The following is a 20,085-nucleotide window of genomic DNA, read 5'->3' as shown; positions in this document are numbered from 1 at the left end:
AGTGACCTCTTTTTTCTGAAGGCTGCAGCACCTGCTAGCTAGCTGGTCTCTGTTTCCTTCTTCACCTCCTCCTCTTTTTAAAGTTTCTTTAAACAATTTCAGCAGTTATTAGTAACACAAACAACCGTATCACAAAATATTCTATATTCTGATTTTGGTTTTAGAGAAAAAAATAGTTTTTTAAAAGAAAGCTGGAAGTGTTTAGGCAAAGTTACTACGAGGTTGCGGGTGTGTGTGTCAGACTAGCCACAGCCTCTTAGAGGAGAAGGGGGTCACACGGCTTGTGGAGAAAGCAGCGTTCTCGGCTGCTACAGCTCGCCCCGCACCGTTCTGAACAGTGACTCTTGCCGGCAGGTGAAGGGAATCCAAAGGTCTGGGAGCTTTGTGTCCTCCTTCCCCCAGTGACCAATGACAGAGGGGACTGGTGTGGAAATACCACCCCCCACCCTCTCCCCCACCCCCATCCTTTGCCTCCAGGCAGGAGACACTAGAAAGGGTGATTCAGGCTCCAGGTCTCTCCACAGAATCAGGCTGAGCTGGTTTCCTGCCCTTCTCAATTTCGCTTCCCCACTCCCTCACCTTTCCTCCTGGGAGCACTTCTCTCATAAATCCCCTCCTCCTGAATCTTTGGTCCATGATCTGGGTCTGGAGGAGCTTGACCTAAGACTCTAGCCTGGCTAACACAAGATCATTTGAACTTCAAACCCAAGCAGTCAGCTCGAACTCCAGGCAGGTTTGAAACTTCTACTCCCTCATTATGCTGCCTGTCATGTGGGTGTGATGATTCTGTTTCAGTGTCTTGTTCCTAGCATTCCACTGAAAAGATACCAGAAGACTTTGGAGCAGTGCCTTTTTTTTTTTTTTTTAAGATTTTATTTATTTAATTGGGAGAGAGAGAGAGCACAAGCGGAGGGAGGGACAGAGGCAGAGGAAGAAGCAGACTCCCTGCTGAGCAGGGAGCCCGACGCCAGGCTCGATCCCAGGACCCCAAGATCATGACCTGAGCTGAAGGCAGACACCCAGCTGACTGAGCCACCCAGGTGCCCCGGAGCAGTACCTTTGATACACGTTCATAATTCGTACTGTGGTGATGGAATGTTCAAAGTCCCTTGTAGTGATGGATGAAGCCGCAGTGGGATCATCTCAGAATACTCTAGTGGCTTGGGCTTCTTCCTCAATGCCCTACAGCACTTTCAACATACTTGCCTCTACTATGCACAGGCAGAATCGCTTTAAAAATTCTGTTGGAAGTTCTACTTCCCCTCTAGACTGTTCTACTCATTCTTATTTTCCAGTACAGAACGCAGTGTCTAAAACGGAGGTGCTCAATCTTTTAGGATGTAGTTCTGTAGTGCACAAAACTGGATTTAGAACCATGGTTCTCACATGTCATTTGCATAAGAAGCCGCTGAGGGCGGGGTCTGGAGTCTACATCTTAACAAGCGTCCCAAGTGATTCTGATGCAGGTGATTCTCCTCCATTATTGATACTTTGAAAAACACTAGTTTATAAGCTCCAAATACTCCATAATAACCAAGGAACATAAATGATTATTATATAGCATCTACTTTGTGCCTGGAACCATTGTCAGAAAATTAAATATTTAAAAATAAAAACTCATGTAATCCACAACATAGTGTTATGAGATGAAGAGCGTTATTACCCCAATTTTTACAAATTAGAAAACCAAGGCAAAACAGAAATGCTAAGGAACTCGTCCCATCACCTGTTGCCGCTAAGGATTTGGACCAGGCATTCGGGTTCCAGAGACTGTGCTCTTAACTGCTACCCCATATCACCCTTTTCACTGATATGTGTAAGCAGATCCACGTTATTCCCAGCTTGCTTTCTGCTGAGTCCTTCCAAGGAGACTGAAAGGAAAAGAGGACCACATGACTGCATGAAACACACAGGAAATATTTTATTAGCTTCCAGATGGAGAAGAGGGTAGAGTAAAAATATTTCAATAGTAATCCACGGCTCTCCTCAATGAGCCCACTCGGGCACTCGTGGCCCCCCAGTCGTGGTAGCGCCTGTAGTCCCCCGGTCTCAGTAGGTACTGTCGCCCCCGGTAGTTGGGCATCTCGTAGAGGACCCAGCAGCCCTCCAGCACGTGGAAGGAGTGGATCTCACTGAAGTGGAAGCGGTCATGGAGCGAGGAGCAGTCCTCAGTGATCTCTACCATCTGGCCCCTGTAGTCCTCTCGCTCATAGATCCTGATTCTGTGGGAGCTGGTCTGTGGGTTCAGCAATCAGCAGATGAGAAAAGTCAGAAAACCTAGCCCTTTGCAACTAGTCACACATCCCACAGGGGGAATGGGCATCTCTCTATCTTTTCTATATCAAAGGTGACCAAATTAAAGGAGACTACCAATACCAGGGCTGCTCTGTACAGTTGGATAGGTTGTATACTGCAAAACTCAAAAAAACCCCACCATTCACATAGACCATGAAAGGGATGAATTTGTGAATGGTGCTCCCTAGGGTTTTTTGGGGGGGGCACAACCTTTATGAAGCGTACACACTGGATCCATTTCATACCATTCTTTTTTTTTTTTTTTTAAAGATTTTATTTATTTATTCGACAGAGATAGAGACAACCAGTGAGAGAGGGAACACAGCAGGGGAGTGGGAGAGAAAGAAGCAGGCTCCCAGCGGAGGAGCCTGATGTGGGACTCGATCCCAGAACGCCAGGATCACGCCCTGAGCTGAAGGCAGACGCCTAACCGCTGTGCCACCCAGGCGCCCCCATTTCATACCATTCTTAAGTAACAATTTGTATATAATTGTTTTGTTCTATCCTTCATAGACCTTTGGTGGTCTGGGGTTCTCCTTGAATGATATAAAAATAATTAGATATCAAAATAAAAATACAAACATATCCCTAGCAAAAGGCATTATTTTGAATCTTCATAGCATTAGAAGAGGTGAGGGAGAAAGGAAGTCAAATTGCTTTCCCCAAAGCAAGGCACAGATGGGCTGTGGCATTTCAGCCCAGGTAGTCCCTTAGTCTCTTCTTTTCTGCTTTCAGCCCTGCTACTCTAAGATCCTGAAAAGCAAGAGCCATCACAAAGATGAGATCCCGGTTCTCAGCTCTAACATATCCTCCTGCAAAAGAGTTTTAGGTCATTAATAAAACCAGAAGCTCAAGATCATGAGGGAGGCCTGCACAGGACCAAGGGAGTATAAAACCTTTAGAAAAATGGAAAGTTAGGCTGTTTGTCCTGAGCAAATGCTGTCTGTCCTTCCTTGAGCTCTCGCTCTTCTTTTATCTGCCTTCCCAGAAGGCCCCGACGGTCTCAATGTCTTCCTTCTCCCACCACTGAACGCTCTTCAGGAGAAGTTCTCACAGGCTACCATCCTGCGTACCAACGATGGCTAATCAGGCATCCCCCGTGGTTGGGAAGGACCCACATGCGCATCATCTAATCTGGTCTTCACAGCAACCCGCAACATGTGGGGCAACCATTCTAGCCTTTTCTTCTTCTTTTTGCAAGAAGCTAAGCTGGAGCGTTCAGTCTGTAATTAGGAAAGTCTGGACGGGAAAGGAGAAGCCCGGATTTTCAGGCTCCTCCTACCCGTCGGGGTCCATCAAGGCATTACACCCGCTGGGGGGGAGGTGTTCACACTTTGCAAAAGTGATACGTTTTCCACAGGACTGTGTCAGAGTCAGATTAGAGAATCCCCAGCGGTGGGATTTCAGGCTGCTGGGCTTGATTTGGGGAACAGTGGGTTTTGCAGGAGCTGCCGGAATCCCATCGTCTGCTACTTGTCTTGACTGAACAAAAAGCGGGACTTGATGTTCTTAATAAGAATCGTTCATGCTTAGGGGAAGGGGTGGCTCGCCCTGTACTCTCCTTTCATCCTTATTCCAACCCTACGAATTAGCTACTTTTATTGGCCCCAGTTTACAGATGGAGAGAGAGAGAGAAGTGGCGGGAGGAACTAGCCCAGGCCCGGACGATCCGGTATCAACCCGCTGCTCGCTCCTCACCTGTCGCACGGACACTTCGAACTACTGCACTGCTTTTTCCCTGTAGCGGGAGTTTAATTGTAGCGAAGCACAATAAACCTTTAAATTAAAAGCATTGCACCCATTTTCCGTGGAGGACAACCTTAGAGATACGCGCAAGGAGAGGAGACCATAGAGCCAGCAGCACGGGGCTGCCATCCGCGCTCTGCGCGCCCCATCTGGAGGCCGACGAGGCGGGAGGGCCCCGCGGGCCCGGGTGCAGGACTCACGTGCGGGATGAGGCGGCAGGAGCGGACCGCGTCGCTGAGGCCCAGCCACTGCTGGTAGTCGGGGTAGTCCCCGCGCCGCAGGAAGTACTGGCAGCCCGCGTAGTTGGGCTGCTCATACACCATCCAGCAGCCGCTGTCCACGCGGATGGAGTTGCAGCGGCTGAGGTAGGGCTGCAGGTTCGGGTGGTCGCCGCTGCACTCGTAGTGGCGGCCCTGGAAGCCCCGCTCCTCGTAGAAGGTGATCTGCAAGGCAAGGGAGGGAGAGGCTCAGAGGCCTGGCCCCGGGCCCCAGCGTGCGGGGACCCCTCTGGGCCTGGGGTACGGCGGGGGGTGGGGTGGGGGGGTTTATTGTATGTTTTCTCTTAGACTCTCCAGTGCTTTCGAATTGATGACCCGCGTTAAAACTGTCACTTGGTGTCTCTGGGGCCTAGTTAGGAATTTGGAACTGAGCAAAAGCCTTTCACCGACTTAATAATTGCAACAAAATATTTTACTTATCTTTTAAAATTTCAAGACAATCTCCTTTTGAGTAACAGAGCCAGGTAGTGACTGAGTCTGAGGTCAGAGTGGACCCCAGCATGAGATGTTTTGATTAGAGAACATTTTCTTGGTGCGAGAATCTGGAACATGGGGAAGAACCTGCCTTCTCCATAGTGCGTTGAAAGTAAGATGGGATTTCCCTCTAGGAGGAAGCAGCTCTCCATGACCCTGCAGGCTGACAAGTGGGTACAGCAGATACTGCTAACACTTGAGAAAGGGTGAGGGGGGCTCATACCCTGAGGAAGCCCCATTTAGGCACCGGCCTCCACTCTGCTCCCTGGAGACTGGGCTAGACCAGGGTCATCTCTAGGGCCTCAGCTGGGGTGCCTCTCACAGGCACAGGCAAGGAGACCCTCACTTTGGGAACTCACGAGGTGACTCACTGGTGGTTCCAACTCACACGGTAACTTTCTATTTAATAATTTTGCAAACTAAGGGTTAAGATTAGTTCTAGCTGCTGATAAATATAAGTTGACATGCAAATGTAACGAATTTAAAATCCTACAACCTTGCAGAGCTTCTGCTTTCTCTCCCTTTCCCAGCCCTGGGCAAGCCCTGGTTGCTCTGGAGTGTTAAGGCTCCCACTCAGGGGCTGGAGTCTACCTCCCTCCCCTGAGATCCTGCCTCCAACCACAGCAGCTCCTGCTGTTCAGCTCTCGTTAGAGCAGAGTTTCTCAGCCTCACACTATTCTGTCATTTTAGGTCAAAAAATTCTGCTGTGGGCAGTTGTCCTGAGCATTCAACAGCATCCCTGGTGTCAACCCACAAGATGTGAGTAGCATTAGTCTTCTAGTTGTGACAGCCAGAGATGTTTCCAGACATTGGAAATGTCCCCTGGGGGAGCAAAATCAACACTGGTTGAAAACCACTGCTTTAGAAGAAGCAGTTCCTCGACTTGAAACAACCTGATCCACTCTATTTCATTCTTTAGTGTGGATTGTTGCCACCAAAATCTAATGCAAAAAGTCCTTGTCCCTGAACAAATGTCATTTGATGCATACAAATTTAATAAACCTTATTCACATCCTTGTTTTTAAAAATTCCTACTTTTATAGACAATTTGGAAACTATAGAGGAACATTTAAAACCATAGTCTTATATTTAAAAACACTGTTGATGTGTATTTTAAAACTTCCTTTCAGTTCTGCAAGATAAAAGAGTTCTAAAATCCATTGCACAACAACGTGCATATAGTTAACGCTACTGTACTATGTGGTTAAAAATGGTGAAGATGGTAGATTTACTGTTATGTGTATTTTACCACGATAAAAAAAGATACCTTTGCCCATCTGCTCATCCCTCTTAATTTTCAGTTCTTTGATCTAATACTTTCATCTTTAAGAATCTGTCCAAAGGAAATAGTTAAAGGTACATGCAAACATTATGTATGGTAGTATTTATCAGACCATGGTTTATAGTATATTAAAAAAAAAGACACAAATGAAATGTCCAAAATAGGGCATTAATTAGGTAAATTATAGAACATCTGTTTGATGAGATATTAGGCAGCTACCAAAAGTCATGTTCTCAAAGAATTTATTTAAGTATATGGGATATGATCACCATATGTTAAGTTTCTTTTTGGGTAAGTATATTATACACCGAAGGAAATAAGATATAAATAAATGGAAATACATCTTGTGCTTATGGATTGTAAGACTCAATATTGTTCAGATATCAATCCTATGCAAAGTGATCTACAAATTCAATGCAGTCCCTATCAAAATTCTAATAATTTTTTATGTAGGAATAAAAAAAATCCCCCCCTAAAATTCACATAGAATCTCAAGGGACCATAAATCCCCAAAACAATCTTGAAAAAGAAGAACAGAGCTGGAGAACTTGAACTTTCTTTCTTTTTTTTTTTTAAAGATTTTATTTATTTGTTTGACACAGAGACAGCCAGTGAGAGAGAGACAAGCAGGGAATTGGGAGAGGAAGAAGCAGGCTCCCAGCAGAGGAGCCTGATGTGGGGCTTGATCCCAGAACGCCGGGATCACACCCTGAGCCGAAGGCAGATGCTTAACGACTGAGCCACCCAGGCGCCCCAGAACTTGAACTTTCTGATTTCAAAACTTACTACAAAACCACAGGAATTAAAACAGTGTGGTACTAGTATAACCGTAGACTTATGGACCAATGGAAGAGAACAGAAAACCCAGAAACGAGGCCTCGCATATATGGTTAACTGATTTTTGACAAGGTTGGCAAGACCATTCAATGGGAAAAGGCAGTCTTTTTAACAAATGGTACTGGGAAGAATGAATATCCACATGCAAAAAATGAAGTTGGACTCCTACCTTACACCATAAACAAAAACTAACTCAAAACAGATTAAAGACCTAAAGAACTAAGACCATAAAATTCTTAGAAGGAAACGTAGGGGAAAAGTTTCATGACACTAAACTTGGCAGTGATTTCTTGGATATGACACTAATGTATAAGCAATAGGTAAATTGGACTTCATGAAAATAAAAACTTCTGTATGACAAAGGAGACTATCAACAGAATGAAAGTCCATGGAATGTGAAAAAATATGTACAGATCATATTTATCTGATAAGGCAGGGGTATCCCAAGTATATAAAGAACTCCTACAACTCAGCAACAACAAGCAGAAAGCAACAAAACCCCAATTTTTAATACAAGGACAGGAATAGATGTTTCTCCAAAGAAGATATACAAATGGGCAATAATCACATAAAAAGATGTTCAACATCACTAATGACCGGGAAACGCAATCAAAATTACAATGAGATACTACTTCATCCCTGCAAGGATGGCTATTATAAAACACAAAAATAAAATAGAAAATAACAAGTGTTAGGGAAGATGTAGAAAATTAGAAATGTTGTGCATTGCTGGTGGGAACGTGAAATGTTGCAGCCACTGTGGAAGACTGGAAGTTCTTCAAAAAATGTAACATTTAATTACCAGATGATCCAGCAATTTTCCTTCTGTGCACATATCCAGTATAATTGCAAGTAGGGACTCAAACAGATATTTGTACACCAACGTTCACAGCACCAATCCCCAGAGCCCAAAGATGGAAGCAACCCAAATGCCAGTTGAGGGATGAATGGATGCAAAAATGTGGTAGATGCATAGAGTGAAATAGGACTCAGCCTTAGAAAGGAACGAAATTCTGATAAATGCCGCAACATGGACAAATCTTGAGAGCACCAAGCTAAGTGGAATGAGCCAGGCAGGATGAATACTGTATGATTCCATTTATTGGAGGTGCATACAATAGTCAGATTCATGGAGACAGAGAGTGGAATGGTGGTTACCAGGGGCTGCAGGGAGGTGGGGATGCGGACTTCGTGCTGAACAATTGCAGAGTTTCAGTTTGGGATGATGACAAAGTTCTGGGATGAATAGTGCTGATGGTTGCACAGCAACGTGAATGCGCTTTCTGCCGCCAAATTGAATACTTACAGGTGGTTATTATGGTAAATTTTATGTTATGTGTATCTTAACACAATTTAAAACATTTTCCAAGAGCAAAAAGAAAAGAATACATCTATGTTAAGTATATCAATATTAACTTCTTGATTTCAATAATTCTGAGGTTGTAAGAAAACGGTAAAATGGGGTGACTACTAGGGATTAGAAGGGAATTAAGCAGCATTTAAAACAGCTTATTTTAAGGTACTTATAGTTCTCTTACTTTATAATAGGAAATAAAACAATAATAAATATAATTAATATCTTAAATATTTTTTTATTAGTTCCTTTCCCTCCTTGGGCTTTCTCCCTCATCCTCCCCTTACTCTTTCCGATTACCTTCTACCACCAAAGCTTACACTCAAGAACCTAGTAACCTTTCAGGGTCTTCTTTAATCCTGGGAATTTGTGCTCTGGGCACAGCTGTGTTGCAGACGAAGACATCGGGCGCTCGTCTTTGCCCAGCCTTCCTTGCGTGCTGCCTCGGCTGCAGCTAGCAGCTATCCTATGGTCACCAGGGACACCTGCCTGCTCTGGAACCGTGCAGATGCTAACTATGGTGGGAGACAGACAAAACCTGGGGCCCTGATGACATTGCTGAGCTGCTGAGTCAACCATCCCTAAATCCTGTGCCATGCCAGGCCTTCTGTCACATGAGCTGGTAGATTTCTGTATCGCTTGTCCGTTTGATGTGGGGCTTCTGCTATTTCCAGCCTAATGTTTCTGAAGTGATTCAGATTCATTTTTGGCTGAGAGATGAGGTTGAATTTTTTTTTTTAAAGATTTTATTTATTTATTTATTTATTTATTTATTTATGAGAGAGAGTACCCATCAATAGGGGGAGTGGCAGAGGGAGAGAGAGAAGCAGGCTCCCTGCTGAGCAAGGAGCCAAAGAGGGGCTTGACCCCAGGACCCTGGGATCATGACCTGAGCCGAAGGCAGACACTTAACTGACTGAGCCACCCAGGCACCCCGAGATGAGGTTGAATTTTGATCGGGGGAAGGTGGGGAAGAGTAATTCAGGTATGGAAACGATGTGAGCAAAGGCAAAGAGATGTGAACAGGCTTGGTGTGCTGGGAGGACTCAGGTGGGTCAGAAGCATCAGGTGATAGGAGAGGGAGTGGATGGGCTGGGGCTAAGTTCTTGTAAGAAGCATTTTCCCCTGTGGACAGTGGAGAAATAGCAAAGGCTTTTAAGCAGGGAAATGACTTGATCAGATCAGTCTTTGAACATACACATCCTTCATCTTTTCTAAAATTCTAGCAATGAGAGCACAAGACAGAACAGAAAATAGAAGAACCAATGTAACTGAATATAGTGCCCTACTTCCCTAAAGCCTTACATGTGTAGCGTGTTAACACACCCACACACATATACTATACATACAAATACAAGGTTATGTAAGTATATTTAACTGTGTGGGGGATGTGCAGAAATAGAATGAGCTTTGGGTTATCCTATTTATTTCATTCAATGCCTGCTTGGTTGTTTGCAATGACCTCATGGCAAGAATCAGTAAGCTAGTACTGGCATTACTTTGACAAGAATCTTCCAGATTCCGCAATGGAAAATCAGGCGTTCTAGCTTCTCATGCCCCTTCTATTATTAATTATTTGATACTGGAATTGGACTTCAGCTTACCTTACATAAAATGAGTTATCTGAGTTCTAGATAATCTCCAGGTCTAAAATATGTTAAAAATCATATGACTTCATTGTTCTATAGTGCCTGACTTCCTTCCTCTTTCTCTCCTGCTCTTTCTTTCTTCTTCTCCTGATTCTTCTCTTCTCTCTCTCTCTCTCTTTTTTTTTTTTTTTGCATTTTCCATTAGGAATGTCTTTGAATACAGTACTCAACAATCACCTCAGAAAAAGTCACATATACTTTGTATTAGCTAAAAATGTGTGTTGAACTACAAATAACAGAACAACCAATGACAGTGGCATAAATGAATTTGGGTTTCTTTTACGCCCATTACGGAAACTGTGAGGGTCAAACACTGCTGGCTTTGCCCTTACCAGTGAATGCACCATCTGATCTGTTGAGGGCCTGACTAGAACAAAAAGGTGGAGGAAGGACAAATTCGTTCTCTGCTTAAGCTGAGACATCCATCTTCTCTTGCCCTCAGGCACCAGTGCTCCTGGTTCTCAGGCCTCTGGACCCAGACTGAATTATACCACCAGCTTTCTTGGTTCTCCAGCTTGCAGATCATGGGATTTCTCAGACTCCACTGGTGAGACAATACTTCTCATCAGTCTCCTCATATGTGTATCCTATTGGTTCTGCTCTCCGGAGAGCCCTGACTGATAGACATTCAGGGGCTCGACCACATCGAGGCCAGCATTTCTGAAATTGTGGCATTTCCCTCACACTTGTTACCTCTTGGGTATAAAATGTCCAAAAGAGAAGGGAATTGTGGCACAAGAGGCAGTTACTCCCTTCCATCAGGAAGGCAAACGTTTTTCCAGAACCATCTCTTCTCTCTCTCTCTCCACCAGCATTCCTTCCCTTAAGTTTCCACATCCAGCAAGTGTCATGTGACAGCCTCAGCATCAAGAGAGTCTGCCAGAGATTTGTGAATTCCACTTTTCCATACAGTTTAAGGGATTCGAAACCTTCTGAAGCCCATCGCGGTACCCAGCTTCAGAATCCGTGTTTTACAAAGTGGGTCACACTATCTCTGAACCTCAGCTTTTCAGATCCTCATTCCTCAGAGAAAAACTGAAATCTGAACAGATTTTTAATCATCTGGTTTGAAGCAACATCTTGTTTAAAGACCAGAGAATCAAATGAGATAACGTATTATAAAAGTGTTTCGCAAACTGTAAAGTTCTCCTTAATACGAAGGCTTGTTTTCATTGTGAGAGGCGCGTCTTATTTGTTCTGGATCACACATAGCGGCTTCCACTTGCGTCGTGTGGGTTTGTGTATGTGTGTGTGTAAATAATAAAATAAGGAGGGGACCAAAGAAAAACACAAGCAAACCAATGCCAGGAACACACAGAAAATAATTTATTAGTTTCCAGATTGAGAAATGATGAGGAACTTGTTTCAGTAGAAATCCATGACTCTCCTCAAAGAGCCCACTCTGGCACTCGTGGCCCCCCAGTCGTGGTAGCGCCTGTAGTCCCCTGGTCTCAGCAGGTACTGGTGCCCCCGGTAGTTGGGCAGCTCGTAGAGGACCCAGGAGCCCTCCAGCACGTGGAGGGAGTAAATCTCATTGAAGTGGAAGCGGTCCTGGAGAGAGGAGCAGTCCTCGGTGATCTCCATCATCTGGCCTCTGTAATCCTCCCTCTCATAGAGTCTGATCCTGTGAGAGCCAGCCTGGCTCATCCAGAGATGGAAAGAGGAGGAGAGCAAGGCATGAAATGGTCGCAACACACTCATGCAGTCCAGCTCAAGCTGTTTTGAAATATATGATAAGAGTTAACTAATTCTCAGTATTTATATAGTCCCCATTTTCAAAGGCGGAGAGTCAGTACCTTTTCAAGACCATGAAATATGATAGAAAGAATTAAGAAGGAAGTTTCACTCTTTTTATATTTAAATATTTCCCAGGATGAAATACTAACCGTGCTCAGTATCCCATACCAGACGGAACTTCAAACCTTTAACAGCTTATTTCTATTTTTGCCATTTTGAGGAGATATTTTTAATTTTTCAAGAATGCGTGTTTGCACAGTAGTGTCAGTGTATGAAGTGAACGACCTTGCACCGGGTTTAAGATAAATCTTGGCAAGATCACCAAGGACTTGGAAATTTCTGTTTCTGTGGAAAGCAAAGTTAAACATCTTAAGTCTCTCAGACAACAACTGATTCTCATTTAATAATTTAGGAATAGAATGAGGAAAAATGAGACAGAAAAATCAGTAAAGCTCAGGACTAATTTTTCAAAAACCTTAGAGTTTTAAAACACGTATTTGAAAGATATGTGGGTATGTGCATGAAATTTCTCTGTGTTTCTCTCCATTGAGAGGAAGAACTTTTATTTGTATAGGTGGGGTAAACCACAATACGCAAGTGGGGAGCAAAAGAGAGAGAGGTCTTAAAAAAAACCCGAACCCTTGCAAGTTTCCTTTTCAACTCATATCTGCTCTGTGACTCCCACATATTCCCGCACCTAATTATTCTTCTGTGGGATATTAGTGGTTTTTCTACAACTCCACTGTAAGTGATTCCAAGACAGGGCTTATAGCTCGTATATGCCCAGGGCAGCCAACACATTCGTAATAAATATTTGTGGATTAATGGGTACCTGGGGAACGCTTTGCTTTTGTTTGGGGCCAGCTACATTGAACTACGCTATCATAGCTTGTCTTGTGTCCAAACCCTCAATTATCCTGAAGGATCACTACTCCAGATGTTTAACCTCCGCTTGAAACTCTCCATTCAGTGTCCCGATGGGGCGCGGGACTCACGTGCGGGATGAGGCGGCAGGAGCGGACCGCGTCGCTGAGGCCCAGCCACTGCTGGTAGTCGGGGTAGTCCCCGCGCCGCAGGAAGTACTGGCAGCCCGCGTAGTTGGGCTGCTCATACACCATCCAGCAGCCGCTGTCCACGCGGATGGAGTTGCAGCGGCTGAAGTAGGGCTGCAGGTTGGAGTGGTCGCTGCTGCACTCATAGTGGCGGCCCTGGAAGCTCCGCTCCTCGTAGAAGGTGATCTGCAAGGCAAGGGAGGGAGAGGCTCAGAGGCCTGGCCCCCCGGCCCCAGCGTGAGGGGACCCCTCTGGGCCTGGGGCCGCGCTGGGCTCACCTTCCCCATGGCTGGTGGATGGAGGTCAGTGATGGGCCTCAGGCGCGCGTGTCTATATAGCAGGAGGCCTGCTGCGTTGGCAGGAACAACACAAAAGGGGCCCGCGGGGTGAGGAGGGGATTTTCGTGTGTTCTTTTTTCTCTTTGCTGCCATAGCCCACGGGGCTCATTGTGGGTTTTGGTCCCATTCTCTCTGGAGTATTCAGGTTGCTATCACTGGCTGATGCTATTGAGACCGTTTGAAAAAAAAAAGTAATTTGGAACATTGTTGATTTAAAAATAGACACAGAGCTTCAGCCATTTCATATATAGTCTACACTTTTATTTGTAGGAGTTGGGGAAAAACAAAAAATGTGTAAGTGAGGGAGCAAAAAAAGCAGCCTTAATATAGTAAATATAGGATTAATCTGTCAGAACTATCAAGGGACATATGTGCCACAATATTGAATACAATTGTTTTTTATTTTTTTAATTTTTTAATATTTTATTTTATTTTATTTCTTGATGTAAAGTTCGATGATTCATTAGTTGCGTATAACACCCAGTGCACCATGCAATACGTGCCCTCCTTACTACCCATCACTGGCCTATCCCATTCCCCCACCCCCCTCCCCTCTGAAGCCTGCAGTTTGTTTCTCAGAGTCCGTAGTCTCTCATGCTTCATTCCAATTGTTAATAGGAAGAAAATGACCTTAACGGAATGTTGAAAATTTCAACTGAGTCCTTTAAGAGAATTTTCTTATTAAAAGGTGTAAGAAATTGAAATATTTTACCAAGGGAATTCACAGAACTTCAAACTTGCAGTATGATAAAAACAAAAACAAAACAAAACAAAACAAAACAAAACAATCCCAGCTGGCACGGATCTTCAGCATTTGGTCTGAATTCGTTACAGTCTGGAAGTAGACTGAATTCGTCACAGTTTAGAAGTAGACTGAGGATTCGATGTTTCATCCTGGCTAATTGTAATTCAAAAAGGAGAATAGTTTTAAGAGGTTTCATCTCAGAAAGAACTAAAAGGGAAATTTCTAACTTGGAGAAAATAAGAAAAAGTTAAAACACAAAAATCGGTTACCTACCTCTCTGGTTATTATAAAATAGAACCTAACTCCTAAGAAACCCATCTCTAGGAATCTAGATACACCTTTTCCTCTGGGGAACAAGAGCCCACAAAGCTTTTGACTCAAAGGAGATTAATTGCGTGAACACAGAGAGGAGCTACAGCTAAAATGGTGTGGGGAGAGGAAGGAATAAATCTGGAAGCTGAGGCTCCAGGAAGACTTTAGAAAGTATTTATTAGCCTGGAAGAGAAGAGTTTGATGGACTGGAAGGAGTGCTGGAGTGGAAGACGACCTGTGCCTTTAGCCTCTTTCATGTTCAAACAATTCTTCACAGTCCTGTGTTGTCTCGTGGAAATACTTCATCTCGACTTTGGGTCATAAGTCTTTGTAAGTTGGTATTTATAAATGAAACACCAACTACGTACATACGATGATTTCAGTTCTTGTTATCCACTCTAGACAGGCATATGTTTGCAAAATTACTTCTGTTTACAGAGTGGAAAATAAGCAGCCAAATCAAAAGAATTAAAAAAAAGCCCACATCATTTTAATTAACAATTTAAAAAATAATAATTAACAAAGTAAACAATTTTAAATAGTCATTTTGCTCAGAGTTGTTTCTGTGGGGAGAATGTTGATCGATAAACACAGTAAAATACGAGACAGGAGTGAACGCAGAGTCCCAGAGAACACTTAGGGGAGCAGGGTAGGGATGGCTTTGGGGACCGCCACTGCCAAAGCCGACATGCAGTTACAAATTTGGGATACATCTGGAGGCCAAAGCAAGGGGACTCTGGGCTTGGTTTTTTCATTGACTAGGAAAAGAAAAGGCTTTATTTCAGCCTGGGGAAAGAAATTGGGAAAAAGAAAACAAAAAACAAAACCCTCACAGTTTTCATAGAGCTGAAAAGTGAATGGTGTGGGTCAAAATATGGCTTGATTTTAATGCTCCGCAGAAAATTCCAGGATTGACAAAGGTGTGTCTGACCAAAGCCCCAAGCTGCACTTAAAGAGTGCTAAGTGAACAGAAGTTAAGACTTGAGACTCCTTAGGCCTATAGCCCTGAAGCAGAGTTCTACACAAGCTGCCTGGAATGACTGATGGGGACTGTCTTTGGCGGGAGAATAAGAGATAGGGTCAGGCACCCTCAGTCCTGAGCTCTAGTCCAGCAAGTAACCCTTTGTCATTCCTAAATATTCAGGTGGTGTCAAACAAAAGCCAAGGCAAAAGACCCAGGTTCAGGTTAGAGTTCTGCTGCACGCAGGGTCAAAGATTTCTGTAGCTGCTGTACGAGGCAGCGTACAAAATGAAGTGTGTGAGAAATACCACTTTCCTGATTTCCTAGAGCTCAAAATACTTTAGGAATCCAAGTCTCATTCCATTAGAATGGAGAGGAAATTTCACCGTAGTCATTGCTGGGGTTTTGTCACCTCACGTTCCCGGGCTCTGTGGTTGGGTTCTGTGGGCTTAACATGAGACCAAGGCATTCCATGGGGCGAGAGGGTACACTGGGAACTCCCGTGCTGTCCTTGGTGGTGGCTCTCCCCAGCTTTCACAGCAGCGTGGAAACGAGAACTGGCAGCCCCGAGGACTGTGGAACCGGGAGGTGTTTTATTTGGCCCGCACAATGTTTAGATGTTCCCCAGGATGCTTTGGGTTCGTTTGCACTTTCTGCAGCTCACCATACTCTTCATCACTCCTCGTGGTCTTAAAGGAAGTTATTTTGCTTATTTTGCTCTCTGGCCCATGAAGGCATGGAGCTGTAACCTCAAACAGGAGTCTTCAAACTCTGCTCAGTTTTTGCCAAAGGAAAACATTAGACAACAGAGCAAATTCCCAAGCATTCTTCCTTGGTCTGAGCCATATTTTATTAGGAACTTGTGTATTTTGGGGTGTTAAAATGTCCTTTTGAGGGGCGCCTGGGTGGCACAGCGGTTAAGCGTCTGCCTTTGGCTCAGGGCGTGATCCCAGCGTTCTGGGATCGAGCCCCACATCAGGCTCCTCCGCTATGAGCCTGCTTCTTCCTCTCCCACTCCTCCTGCTTGTGTTCCCTCTCTCGCTGGCTGTTTCTATCTCTGTCAAATAAATAAAAAATCTTTAAAAAAAATAAAATAAAATGTCCTTTTGTAAATGTCTCTTCTTTTATAAAATGATGTATGAATAGATGGTGCTTAGTTTTATGATTTTGTTTTGTTTTTAATCTTAAAGGTCCTTGCTTGGCAAAATAAAAACTGGCAACCCTATGTTGGTCTCTATTTAAAGAAAACTGGTCTGGGACATCTAAAATATTGAGAACCATTTGATTTGATATCATGATTTAAACCATTTGGTATCATAAGAAATATGTAAATAAATATTACTGCATTTGTTCCCCCCAGAAATTTGTCTTGGGATGACTTTAAAGTACTAAATAAAAGTACTTGATAATAGTGATTACATACGTATTATTTAGTACTTGAGAAGTACTTGACTTTAAAAAGTGGTTACATACTTACTGTTTAGCGTAAGCATTTCATATTATTTCTGTGTAGGGCTCTGTGGGCATAGGGACAATGCCTTTTATTTGTTTTGCTTGTTTTTTCATCCCCAGTGCTACATATGGCAGGCCTATGGTAGGTTCTTAGTAAATGGTGAAGATATTATCTCAAAGAAGTTAAGATCTTTGGTTACTAACAATTGGGCAGAGTCTATTAAAATTACAGATATCTTGTGCTATCCTTGGGCAGTCTTACTTCTAGGTCTCTATCCTCTAAAAGTTATGGCACGTGTAGATAAAGGTATATGTACAATGGTATTTTTTGCAGTCTTGTTTGTAAAAGGAAAGCCCAATCACCAATGGATAAGTGGTAACATAACCTAGGGAACCTTCAAATAATTGAACACAATGCAGTCATTAGACAGAATAAGGTACTGACCCAGATCTATGTCCATATCATTTTGCATGTTAAAAGAAAGTTGCAGACTAATATGTACAGCATGATTCCATATTTGCGAATAAGTAAGTAAATAAATAAAAAGCACGTTTCATGAGATGTCAATATAAAGAAGGAAAAAATTCAAGAAGAGTGCCCAGCAAGTGTAAAGAAGGGTTAGCAATGAGGAGTGGGTCCAGAAGGACCCTCTCTGCGTCTTTCTTTATAGAATTTGTAAAGTTGTGGTATTATAGGAAGCTTTTACTTTGGAGGAAAAATTTTGATAATAAATTAATTCTCTACTGATGAAAGATTTTTAATTTTTTTTTTTAACTTGCAGGGCTTTGCTTGTGAGCAAGCAGATTTCATTTCAGTTGAAGTCTATTTAAGGGCACCTGGGTGGCTCAGTTGGTTAAGTGTCTGCCTTTGGCTCAAGTCATGATTCCAGGGTTCTAAGATTGAGCCCCATGTCGGACTCCCTGCTCAGTGGGGAGCCTTCTGCTCCTCCCCCCTGTTTGCTCTCTCTCCTGCTCTCTCTCAAATAAATAAATTAATTAATTAAATCTTTTTAAAAAATCAAAGTCTATTTAAAAGATAACGTATGTCTCATTAATGTATTTGTGTTAGCTGCCCTTCATGTAGGGTTTGGCCCAGGGGACATATTGGCCAGGAGGTGCACCCAGGTCAGGAGGCATTTTAGAATAGGAGGGGGGATCTTCAACTGGTCCAAAAGTATGGCAATGTCCAATGGCAGCCTTGGCAGTGGTTACATCATACTGTGCTCAAAAGGAAACAATACTGCGATTCCTTATGTCAGGCTTTTCCCCAAGTGGGCTTCTCTTCATTGCTCATATGTGCTCCTCTATGGCTTCCAGTCACCTGCAGGGTCAGAAGGAAGCCCCTGGAATGCTGGTCCTCAGGGCCCTCAACAGAACGCTTCCCTCCTCACCGGTCACCCTCTCCCATTTTTCTATGTTGACCTCCCTTTCTTTCTTAGACCATCTACCTCTTCTTTCTACCCCTCCTTCTGAGCCTGTTTCAGGCTCATTCTACCTGGCAGAGCTTCTAGAACTGACCCCTCCCCACTTATTCGCTCCTCAGCCTTTAACAGGGAGCATTTACAGGTGAATGAATTGGCACACGGTGAAAGAAAAACAGAAGTCAGCAATTGCCAACAATACAGACTAAATACTTTATTAGGTTCCAAATTGAGAAAATGGTAGTGTGAACCTATTTCAGTATAAATCCACCACCCTCCGCAAAGAGCCTGCCTTAGCATCCGTGGCCCCCCAGTCGTGGTAGCGCCTGTACTCTTGGGGTCTCAGCAGGTACTGCCGCCCCAGGTAGTTGGGCATCTCGTAGAGGACCCAGCAGCCCTCCAGCACGTGGAGAGAGCGGATCTCACTCAGGTGGAAGCGATCCTGGATGCAGGAGCAGTCCTCACTCAGCTCCATCATGAGGCCTTTGTGGTCCTCTCTCTCATACAGCCGCAGCCTGTGGGAGCTTGTCTGCTCGGTCCACCAAGAGAAGGAGTGGAAGAAGCAACCAAACAAAAAATGAACTTGGTAGGTTGGAGCATGGGATGGCTCACGTAAAAACCTGAGACTTGGACATGGCTGGGTATGCTGAGTATGGAGCTGGGCTCTACTGGCATGTAAAGCGTGTTTGCATTCTCATTTTCTATTTCATATCTAGGAAATGTAAATTTTAAGAGGTTCAAAGTCTGGGTTACAGTCTATCAGGAATTCAAATATCTTGACTCTTCCTTCCCTAATTTCCATTATTTCCTAGGTGATAAGTCAAACGTATATTTTGGGAGACAATGGAAAGTATTTTGACCAATATTCTTTTAATAGGAGTAGTCTCTTTTTTAGAATAATATGAGTGTTGTCTCACAAATTTATATGCATATAAATTTATAACTGAAGTTGGACTTTTAAAATCACATACTTCAGTGAAAATTAGTTTAAATAGTCACTTGGAACCAGAATTCAACTGCTTTTCCAAATTAAAGGCATTTACTTTTTCCAAAGTTAGACACAAACTTTGACTAGTCTCTATTAACAATAGAATTCCCATTTTTACTAGTCTGTAGTGGAACCCATCTAAGTCATTCATCATCAATTCTTTACTATTAATTAAAATTACAATGTTACAATCTTAAATTTTTAAAATGAATCTGTTCACAATACCTTCTTATATCCAACCAGCTTCCCATCTGCAAGTTTTGTTCTGTATCCCACTATGAGAGTCCGTTTGTTACAAGCAACTTTGTAATGGATATAATGGTAGCAAAAAATAACAATAAAACAGACTCTTCCCATAAGCGAATTCTTCTGGTATTCTCTGCTGTTTTTGTGCATTTCTCTACCTGGGCTTAGGCAGCAGCTAAAGCCCACTCCACCCTTAGGTGCTTTAAAGGAAAAACCTCTCCCACCCTCACTCCCGTCAAAAATCCGGTGAGCACACGCAGGCAGCGCGATGGAAATCAGGTGGAGCTCACCTGGGGGATGAGACAGCAGGAGCTGATGGAGTCGCTGAAGCCCAGCCACTGCTGGTAGTCGGTGTAGTCCCCGCGCCGCAGGAAGTACTGGTGGCCTTGGTAGTTGGGGCGCTCATACAGCATCCAGCAGCCGCTGTCCACGCGGATGGAGTTGCAGCGGCTGAAGTAGGGCTGCAGGTTGGGGCAGTCGCTGCTGCACTCGTAGCAGCGGCCCTGGAAGCCCCGCTCCTCGTAGAAGGTGATCTGCAAAGGAAGAGTGATTCCGAATTAATCAGTGGCTCCCAGCGGATCTGGTATAGAAGCATTTCTTTTTCTTTTTATTTAACTTGTATCCCGCTCACCTTCCCCATGGCTGGCTGCCAGGGATGTGCGAGTTCAGTGTGACGGGCGGGCAGCGCCGCGGGTCTATATAGCAGGGCTGCTGCTGCGTTGGCAAGAACAACACAAAAGGGGCCCCTGGGGGTGAGTAAGGGGATTTTATGGATCCCTTTTACGTGCTGCATTCAGTGCAAATGCCTGTAGCGTTTGCCCTCATTCTCTGGTATATTCTACTGCTGTTCTGGACGTGTCCTAGTTGAGTCGTAGACTTGCTTTTATTTGGATTCTTAGTGTTTTCTAAATTTATCAG

At 43.8% G+C, this 20,085-nt stretch overlaps 3 protein-coding genes across 5 annotated transcripts; all 3 read right to left on the bottom strand.

The window, feature by feature from the left end:
• Positions 1–1,963: 1,963 nt before the first annotated feature.
• Positions 1,964–4,893, bottom strand: LOC103659959 (gamma-crystallin F-like). The gene is made up of 3 exons (XM_008687557.1): positions 4,885–4,893; positions 4,242–4,484; positions 1,964–2,236 (listed from the first exon to the last, which is right to left on the bottom strand). Exons 1-3 carry the CDS (start codon positions 4,891–4,893, stop codon positions 1,964–1,966), a joined length of 525 nt encoding a protein of 174 aa, XP_008685779.1.
• Positions 4,894–11,280: 6,387 nt separating this feature from the next.
• LOC103659804 (gamma-crystallin D) lies at positions 11,281–12,991 on the bottom strand. 2 transcript variants are annotated; one of them, XM_008687435.2, is made up of 3 exons: positions 12,983–12,991; positions 12,648–12,890; positions 11,281–11,553 (listed from the first exon to the last, which is right to left on the bottom strand). In XM_008687435.2, exons 1-3 carry the CDS (start codon positions 12,989–12,991, stop codon positions 11,281–11,283), a joined length of 525 nt encoding a protein of 174 aa, XP_008685657.2. The 2 variants fall into 2 exon arrangements, with proteins under 2 accessions (XP_008685657.2, XP_040493223.1); XM_040637289.1 differs by having other exon boundaries at positions 11,281–11,557; positions 12,652–12,890.
• A 5,198-nt stretch (positions 12,992–18,189) lies between these two features.
• Positions 18,190–19,807, bottom strand: LOC103659805 (gamma-crystallin C). Of its 2 annotated transcripts, none has more exons than XM_008687436.1 (3): positions 19,799–19,807; positions 19,458–19,700; positions 18,190–18,465 (listed from the first exon to the last, which is right to left on the bottom strand). In XM_008687436.1, the coding sequence occupies exons 1-3, from the start codon at positions 19,805–19,807 to the stop codon at positions 18,190–18,192; spliced, it is 528 nt and encodes a 175-aa protein (XP_008685658.1). The 2 variants fall into 2 exon arrangements, with proteins under 2 accessions (XP_008685658.1, XP_008685659.1); XM_008687437.1 differs by having other exon boundaries at positions 18,190–18,462.
• Between the last annotated feature and the right edge of the window lie 278 nt (positions 19,808–20,085).

The sequence above is a fragment of the Ursus maritimus genome, unplaced genomic scaffold (assembly GCF_017311325.1).
Source record: "Ursus maritimus isolate PB19 unplaced genomic scaffold, ASM1731132v1 scaffold_1, whole genome shotgun sequence".
In the NCBI taxonomy this organism is placed as follows: Eukaryota; Metazoa; Chordata; class Mammalia; order Carnivora; family Ursidae; genus Ursus; species Ursus maritimus.
The sequence above is the reverse complement of the archived record's forward strand: the minus strand, read 5'-3'. Positions and strand labels throughout refer to the sequence as shown.

Bases quoted from the DNA above. Each gene is read 5' to 3' on its own strand.
- LOC103659959 (XM_008687557.1), bottom strand. The intron at 2,237-4,241 runs GTGAGTCCTGCA...CTGAACCCACAG, and splicing joins CCTGCCGCCTCATCCCGCAC to ACCAGCTCCCACAGAATCAG.
- LOC103659804 (XM_008687435.2), bottom strand. The intron at 11,554-12,647 runs GTGAGTCCCGCG...TGGATGAGCCAG, and splicing joins CCTGCCGCCTCATCCCGCAC to GCTGGCTCTCACAGGATCAG.
- LOC103659805 (XM_008687436.1), bottom strand. The intron at 18,466-19,457 runs GTGAGCTCCACC...TGGTGGACCGAG, and splicing joins CCTGCTGTCTCATCCCCCAG to CAGACAAGCTCCCACAGGCT.